A 9,679-nucleotide genomic window follows, 5' to 3' on the forward strand; every position below is an offset into this window, starting at 1 on the left:
TCGCAAATGCTGCTTGATTAACACAAAATTCGATTTCACATTTCAAACACAATAAAAATCAAGGTTTTTGTATGAAACTTAAAGTGATATAAACCGAATATTATTAGCAGATGTTTAACCTCTCTGAAACCGCCAAAATCAGTTGTCACTATGAATCATTCACAACAGCTGGAGCCATCTTTAGGGAAACGGAACTAATTTGTACTCCCAATAATATCTGCAAGTCCATAATCGTCCAAGCATCCTTCCTGATCAAATGCATTGGAACAAAATTTCGATAGTTAAAATCCAACACTTTTTAGAATGTCAGTTACTTGCCTTTTTGTTTGAAAAAATTTCTTGTATCGATGACTCTCTGTGATTATGTCAACATAAAAATCTTGAGTTATGATAACAGCCGAGGATGCGTTTCTTCAAAATCATAGACCGTGAAGATCGTATCACCAGAAATGGTGCTGAAGCAACCTTGTATGTAACTGTATTTAAATAGACTGTTGTTATTGGTTGGGCATCGCTCTTCACAGTATATACATTGATATGATTCTGGTTTGATCATTATTTATCGACTATATCTCCAATCATTACATATGGGTGTTGTCGAAATCATATCAAAATCTCGAACAGATGATTGGATTGTTGAGCCTACTAATAAGCAGTCGTTGAGTGATCTCCCTGAGATCGTCGGGCTAGATGCGTCGAATACCACTCGAAACCTTATAGACATCGATGATTCCTTTAGCGTGATTTGAAAGATAATTAACCTTGAGATTTTCATGATCCCTCAACGTGGACATGTGATCAAGTTGAACGTACTCATCCATGAATCTGACGTATTATTCTTGTAATTCGCGATTTCTTTGAAAGCGATGCTCCTTTTGCAATCGCTTAAGTGCACTGGCCTCGGAGTCACCGAGGACGCTTGGATCTTCCCAGAAGGGCAATGCCATTTCAAATTTTCCCTGGTCAGTTCTTCTATATTCGTTCTTCTATATTCTTGAAGATTTTCTCACACTTTTCGTTTCTTCTCTGGAGAGTAGTTTAGTGTTTAACACTTCTTCAATCTGCTAAAATCTTTCAAGCTGCGATTGAAGCTCTATATTCTGAACTAATTCGCATAGAATAATGTGTAATCTTGATTCGACAGATAATCCAACTTTGTTCATATATCAACCATCCTAGTTTCGTTGATTGCAGGCTTGGTTTCCAATTGGATTCTATCTGCTCCGAGAATGTTCCAATAATCAGAAGATTGTTGCCCCCAGCAGCAATTCTATGGCTCGTGACTGATGGAAAGTTGGGTCTGCTAATTCAATATTCTGGAGGTAAGCTTAGGAATTTAGTGTTAATTGATTTGGAAGGAATAAATCGTGTAATCTAATTAACCACAAGGAAGTTGACGTTCGTCTTGTATGAAGTAATTATTGATGCTATCACCGTTCTTGTCATTCTAATTGTCTTCGTTTCAGACATAACGTTACAGACTTTACGTTCAGACATGAAACGATGACTGACTTAAATAGTATGTTTCGCCTACCGTGAGTCCTAATCGTTCACAGATATCTTTAGTAATGAAACTCGCTTGTGATCCATTATCTAACAGAGCACATGCCCTATGGAGTTTGTCCGATTTATCACGACTGTGTATAATGTAAACTATTGCAGTGGACAGAATAATCTCAGAACTGTAGCAATTGTTATTTATCGCTTTCATGGAAACCATTGTAACTGGCGGTTCGTTAACTTGAATGCTTGAGTTGCCTGATTTACAATGTATTCACTGAGACATTATTGGAAGAAATTGTATGTTGTAATTTCCCTTCGGATACGCTTAATTTATTTATATGAAGAAGTATGTGATGTTTCTTCGAGCAAGATTTACAAGCGCGCAACGTGCATAATTACATCGTGTGCTTCGTACTCAAACAATTGTAACAAAGATTTAGCTTTTTTGCTTTATTACATCGCGATTCCACAGATAATTTTTTAAAATTTTGCAGCGTGTATGCTTGCTTACAAAGAACACTCAACTGCTTCATTTGTAGTTCCATGTGAAAGAATTGAGTTATGATTCTTGCTTGTATGCATCTGATTTCTTTTTGGCGCTTTTCTGCCGAACTAATCTTTGACAGCTTTGGTTGAAGGGCTTCAAGATATTCACATCGAGTATTGAGAAATCAGTTGCCTGGTAATGGATGCTTTATCCTGAATTCCTTTAGTTCCTACTCCTTCTTGGTTATGGAATCTAGTTTGCTCGTAATTAAATAGTTAATATCCCATTTGTCTGTAAGTTCCTTTAATTACCTTAGTACGCACAAATGGTTTTGAGAATTAAACAATACCTGCAATAACTTTGCCGATTCCTTGGAAATTGGAAGTAGACTGAACAGTTCTTGTACATGATGTTGAATTGTTAAACGCGTGTTTTGAAATCATTTTGTTAATAACTCTAATGCAATCGCATAGTTCTCGTTAGTAACTGATATGGAATGAACTTGAGCCGTTGTGCCCGATTTATGCAGATTTCAGATAGTGAAATTTTTGCATCGAATCTAAAATAGCATTATCATCAACTAAAGCTAAGAACGTGTCATAAAATTATTGCCACTCTTCTAATTTCCGTAAAAGGCAGAGAGATTATCGGCAATTTTACCATCGTCTTGTGTTTGTGTTGAATTGATGTGGTTCAAGTGCTCAATTTAATGGTTCAGATTCGTGTTCAGCTCACTAATCCTAAATCGCAGAAGTTTTGACCGCGCGGCAGCTTGTACAGTACAGAAAAAGACTTCTTCAAACTCCTCTCATTCGGTGATATTTGCTTCAAGGAGAATCGCATTGATCTGTATGACATGAAATTCCTGCCACAGCTCATCGTATTTTTCTAATCTGTGGTAACTTGTAGTACTAATATACCTATTTTTGTCGGTATTTTCATAGTTATCGAGAAATGTTTTAAATCTAGTCACACGAGATTTCAATGTTGTTCGTTTCAATGCCTCTACAGCTTCCATCTACACTATCAATATATAATTCGCAAATACACGTAAGATACTTATTGTCCGCTAATACAAAATCGTTGTCACATTGTTAAGTGTACGCACTAATATACGAACGAGATGACATGATGGCACCAGCAACAAACGATACTTGCAGCGACTTGCAGTCAGGGGACAGTTTGTCGAACTATGACAGAGTGATTTGCCGAGACAAGATAATAAGATGGCGACTCACCGAGACAAAATGGCACGATGTGCCCGTTGACCTGCGCCTAAATACCGTTGATTCCTTAATGGCTTAGCCTATCCTCAATTCTAGATGTAAAATGTCGACAGACATGGCTAAGGTCCATCTTTTCAGTTAGACTCGACTTGTAGTCGATACAATTCAATCAAGATAAAAACTTGCCTTGAACTCATAGGTCAGAAGTGCTTAGCTGAATTTCAGAAACTTCGCTATCTCACTTCTCAAGCTTCGGTATATTTATCGTAAATCCAGCTCGAAGGACCAAAACTTTGGGGAAGAATTTTAATACTCAATCCTTTCTTAATAACGAACTTGAGATTTATTGTTGCTCGAGATACACAAAATTGAACTGAATTGCTTCTCTCCACTTACAATGTTATCACACTCTCAAAAATTAAAAATGTTACTAACGCCGTTAACATGCGGCTAAGGCGGGCCGCATCGCAACAAAATAACTAGGTCGCTAAATCGCTTGTGAGAATCATACAGCGGAATACGCGGAGCGAATACAATGCGGAGCTGTGATGTACAATGCAAGTTTGTGTTCGTGTCGGTATGTATGAACGCTCGTGCACGTGCAAGTAGTGTGACGTCTGGCTTCGTAGTTGACGGTTTTTGTCGCGGCATGGGTCGCGGGACGCGAGTCAAGAGTGCGACGTGACACCTGATTGATTTGCGCGATACGCAGGTACACGTCAACAAATCGCAGTTTGTTGCGGTAAAGCGCGCAAGTTTTCCCCGATGTAATATAGAGAAAATCAATGCATTTTAGATACTCGATAGCCGAGAACATTCAGCAAAAACGGAGAAAATTTCACCTAATTTATCGAGGCCTGTTAGTTTAAGGAACCGACGATCGAGAACATTCAGAAGAGAAAATTCAGAAGAGGGATAAAGCACACTCTATCCTTAGAATTATGTCGGAAAGAAACAGCAAGCAAGCCGGCAGCCGAGAATGCTCGGCGTGATGGAATATCGTCACGGAAACTCTCATCGGTGCTTGCTAATCGATGGTCGAAACAGAGTACACTCTGCCTCAGATATTCCCATCGATGCAGCGATTTCTAGGATATGCCAGTCGATTACTCTTTGCGGCACAACAAAAATCGCGGCGTCAACATCAAGAATTACGTCACTGACGTATGAGAAGTCTTTGATTGCATTGAATGGATGGAACTTTAGACATAGCGGAAAAACACTTTAATTTTTGCATACCGCTCAACGTGCTATTAGGTTTTGCGAGAATTATAAATGCGTGGTTGTTATTGATTTTGATACGAGCGCGCAACTATAATTGCTTGGTGGGAAAATCTTTCGACCGCAGATCCGCAGATTGAATTATTCAAAATACAGTACAATGGCGGATGTCTTACGTTATATTAAGCGAGATCAATAAGCTATGCTATGAGCATTGGAAAACGGTCGTTATCTGAGTATGAGTTTTCGCTCTCGTATGAGTATACTCTATTACAGAGTACAACCAAACATTCATAGTCCGTCAAAACGGCGACTGAGCTTGAAAAGCCGCAATATAGGTTCTCTCTGTTCTGCAGACTGAAAGAACCGACTGAAAGAATATCATGTCTCAAGATGCTAGCTAGATTCAACGCTTGTAATTTAAGCAACGTAAAACTTTATCTATAATTTAGAATTTTATTCTTACGATGATTTGAATTTGAATTTTGGCAAAATGCGCGTTTTCGTAAAGCCTATTACGAAATCGACTTCGAAAAGTTGTTTATCGAGAAAGGATCTTTTGCGGTCATTGATTATTCGGGACAAAACGAATCCGTCAAAAGCGCCACCGTGGATGTAGGAATCTGGAGACATATGTCGGCGCTAATCATGAGATCACTGACGTGTCTTCTTTACACGCGAGTTGCGCCAGATCAAATTTATCAGATTTCAATAATGGCTGTCCCGATCGAGTTTTAAGTACACTTAATCGATAGCTTACACTCCGATTGTACTATACGTGTTTTTATTTTTTCTCTACATATTCTATAATCGGAGATCTTGTGGCGCAAAGTGCAGATCTGTTATATTTAAGATATGTCATCGTCGATATTCCGCATATTTCTTGGTTTCCTTTTGACATTCTTTATGCAAGGAACGCTAGTGATATACATGACCAGCGAGCGCTGCGCTGATCTGTACTAAGGCTTCAATAAAGCAAGTTTCTAACCCACTATGTGTTAGTGTGTTTACGTATACGGTGTGTGTGTGTGCGTGCGTGTGTGTGTGTGTGCGTGTGTGTGCGTGCGTGCGTGCGTGCGTGCGTGCGTGCGTGTGCGTGCGTGCGTGTGTGTGTGCGTGCGTGTGTGTGTGTGTGTGTGTGATATGGTCAGGGAGATGGAAATGCAACACAGGCGCTGAGTCCGAGGGAGGGGAAGGAAGCTTGCACTAAAGAATAATAAAATTACCGTACCGATCAGCGATATCAGTTGCAAGTTATGGTCAAAGAATCAATTACTGATGAATCAAGTCGATGTATAGTGAATTTTCAGCAGAACTGGATTGTTTAATAATGCCAGTCATTACAGAACAGCTTTCGCAGCTCAGAATCAATACGGATTCATGGAACATTCCGACAGAATTGAACTTAGATCCAAACTTTCATACCTCAGGCACAATAGACATTTTCAGGAAGCAATTTCTTTTGGAAATTGATATGCAGCGGACAGAGAATATTAAGCATTATAAGCAATTTGCTTATAATACAAGAGACTCAAGATGGGTGATAGGCGGAGAGTTGATCAACACGAAGTTCTCAAACAGTAAACGATGCCATATCACTACTATTGATTTAAATCAGCAGCTTGAGAGGTTTTGGAGTATAGAGGAAATATTGCTACATAATCAAGAGCGTTTATTTACATCACAAGAGAAGCAAAGAGAAGATTTCTTTTTACGCACGGTAAAAAGAAATTCGGATGGAAGATATATCATACGTCTGCCAACAGATAAGTCAATCAGACTAGGCGACTCAGAAAGCATAGCATTGTCAAGAGATTCTTGACAATGGAGAGAAAACTCAGATTGCGAGAAGAATATCACAAATTTCTAAAGGAGTACGAAGATTTAGGGCACACTTTCTTAAGAGCAATACCAGATTCCGCAGCAAGAAGAGAGATTTTCTATCTACCGCATCAATGGTAAAGTCAACCAGCATAACGACAAAATTAAGAATCGTTTTCGATGACTCGTCAAAATCAACCACAGGAACCACATCTTTGAATCAAAAATTGCTAACTGGGCCGAATCTTCAATAGAACTTGAGGAGTATCATCATCCGTTTCAAAGCACATCAATATGTGATGTCGGCATCAAAATGTTTCGGCAAATCTGGGTGTCAGCAGAGGACCGATCTTCACGGATCATTTGAAGGGAATGCCTCTACAGAGGCACTATGAATATACACTTTAAACACAGTGACATACGGTACACTTGTGCATCCTAGCGATGCGTTATCTATGGCATCCAACTATGCAACCAGAAACAATACCTGACAAGCAACAGTAGAAGTACTGCTTCACGACTTTTATATGAATGACAAATAGTTACATCGTGGAATAAGCAGTTAAATTAAGAAGAAAATTGTCAGAGCTACTAGAATTTTTATTCAGGAAATGGAGAGCAAATGATGCAACAATCTTAGAGGGCCTTTCGGACACAGAAGACCTATTGATTCTGAACAACCATTGAAGACATTAGATCTGTTTTGGGATCTCACGATACAATTACAATTTTCAGTAAATTTGAATGAAAGTGACAAAGCAAGCGTAGCATTTTATCCCAGATAGTGAGAATATATGGCCCGTTAGAATTAATCCAGTTCTTATTAACGTTAAGATTACAATGCAAAATTTATGGAAGTTACAAATAGAATAGGATGATTCGGTCCCAGCATTTTCTGAGATGGTTTAATTATTATTATTCATTATTAGAGCTTAAACAGATCAAGATACAAGAAGCTTTAATCCATCTAACAGCAGTTAAATATTTACTTTATTTGGATTTGGAAATGCCTCAAAAAAGGCATATGATGCCTGCTTATATTGTATTTATGAAACAAAGCAAAAGGAACGTAAGTCTCATCTTATATGTTCTAAGAGCCGAGTGGCATCACTGAAGAGTACAACGCTACCAAAGCTAGAGCTATGCGCAGGTTTATTATTGGCTAAATTAACAGCGGCAGTAATCGAAGCATTGAAGATTCCCATAGAAGCGATTTACCTGGAATGATTCTACAATCGTACTTGATTGGATAGCAACAGAATCGTACAAACTGAAAACGTATTACGCAAATAGAGTCACAGAAATACACTTTTTAGTACCATTAACCAAATGGAGTCATATGCAGACAGTACAAAATCCAGATATATCCAAAAGCACAGTCAAAGAACTAATAACCAACGAATTATGATTGCATGAATCGCCTTGGCTTACATGCCCGCAAGAATAGCCCAGTGCATCCGTAAAATTAATTTTTGTGTTATTTCGAAAATAGAAGGTTTGCATTTCCATAATAATTACAAAAGCTTTTAATGTTTATTTTACTATTTTAAATTGATTATGTATTAATATTCGACTAAACTGTTCAGGAATTGATATACTTTTACCTTAGAATCTGTTGATAAAGAAAATTATATGTTTTTATTTATTATATCTTCATAATATTCGATATGCGTTTCCTTAAACGTTTATTGGTTTTCATTTGCAAGATATGTGAAATATTCGTATTAAAAAATATAAAACGTCTATTAGTAATAACGTAAAAGCACTAAATGCGGATGAGGCACTCCGGATCACACATTATATTTAAATATTAATGGAGAATACATTCTTGCAATATTCTCCATTAAATGATGCATATCACAAGATTCTTTAGCATTTGTTTTTGTCTTTTTCAAATGCCATTGTTTTTTATTTATTAGTAACAGATAAAGATAATTAAAGCATGTATCTTTAAAAACTCATTTGATGAGTATAACACCATATTGCCACTACCAGAATTGCCTTATGCTTTTATAAGAGGTAATAAATAGCATTAGATTTTATGAAAGAAATCAATATTATGCTTAATTGAAATTAAATCTAGAAAGGATAAAGCATTTGGTGAACTGATCCGCAATTAGTATATGGGCTTTAAATGTGAATAATCATTATTACTTCATTTATGGCATTTTACAATTACCATCTCCTTGTAAGGCATTATCATCTCGTGATTACTATAAAACAGGTTTTAGATGTTTAATAAATGTAAAGAATTTTTACGTACCTACTTTTTCAGTCAATTTTTGGTTTTTCTTTAACTCCTTAAGTACATTAAAAGCATCATATTTGGAAATATTATGTTTTTTTCTGTAATTTACAATATCCGTAGCGAAACGAAAACAAAATTGCATTAATTCGGCATCAAACAAATAATAGCTAATTAAATCATATAATTTATTGTGTGTTACTTTATCTGGTAGCAATTGTTTGAGTATATATTTCCATGAACCTTTATTGAATTTTTTCGCATATTTACAAATTTCAATCTCTTTATCTTGGAAAGTCTTGATTTCATAATTTAGTAAACAGACACTAGAGTAGTCAGCGGTAAGTTTCTCCGTCAGTTCGCTACAATTTATATATTTATTCCTCAATAACAGCGAATTGTCCAACCAATTTTTGAAAACCTCCGAGCGTTGTATTAATAAAGATAGCATACTTTTAAGTTTACTAGGTGTGAAAAGTGGCGATAGTTTTGCTTTTATATATTCTTCTCCTTTTTTCCAAAAAAACGTGTCCATTATCGGTTCAGCCTGTATATAAATATTAGATAAAAATGGTAATTACATAAAAATCATGTATTAAATAAATATAATATATTAAATAAATATAAAATTCGTGTCCGATTCTAATGGATATTTTTATTGATGTTGCATACACTGGCTATACGAGATAGTTCGAAAAGTTTTCCCTTATAAATCTATTAACTTCTATAAATCTATAAATCTATTATAAATTTATTAACTTGGTAAAAAAAACATATGATGTTTGACAATTTCTTTTATTTTTTAAATAATTCCTTTTCAGATCAATACATTATTCCAACAATATTCTAATTTTTTTATACCATTCGTATAATATGATTTTCTTTAAATCTTTAAGATAAGCATTAGTTTTATCGATTATTTTAGTATTTGAATCAGATCTTTTTCCTGGGAGGAAAATCTGATTACATTTCTTTACATTTGAAGAAAGGAAAACGTCACTGAATGCTAAATCTGATAAACGAAAATCAATTGGAAACGCAAATCATGCAATTTTGTGATTGCAATTGAAGAAATGCAATTAGATACATCGTCATGATAAATAAGACCGTAATGTATCCGAAATATCATTTAAAAAATATTGAACTAATAGTCAAATTTCCTTAAAAATGATTATT

At 36.0% G+C, this 9,679-nt stretch overlaps 1 protein-coding gene across 1 annotated transcript; it reads right to left on the reverse strand.

Moving 5' to 3' along the window:
• Positions 1-8,513: 8,513 nt before the first annotated feature.
• LOC108687947 lies at positions 8,514-9,050 on the reverse strand (the record flags this gene model as incomplete). The annotated part of the gene is made up of 1 exon (XM_018193992.1): positions 8,514-9,050. A coding segment is annotated over one exon (537 nt), but the record flags the coding sequence as incomplete, so codon positions are not given.
• Between the last annotated feature and the right edge of the window lie 629 nt (positions 9,051-9,679).

This window comes from Atta colombica, unplaced genomic scaffold, assembly GCF_001594045.1.
Source record: "Atta colombica isolate Treedump-2 unplaced genomic scaffold, Acol1.0 scaffold222, whole genome shotgun sequence".
In the NCBI taxonomy this organism is placed as follows: domain Eukaryota; kingdom Metazoa; phylum Arthropoda; class Insecta; order Hymenoptera; family Formicidae; genus Atta; species Atta colombica.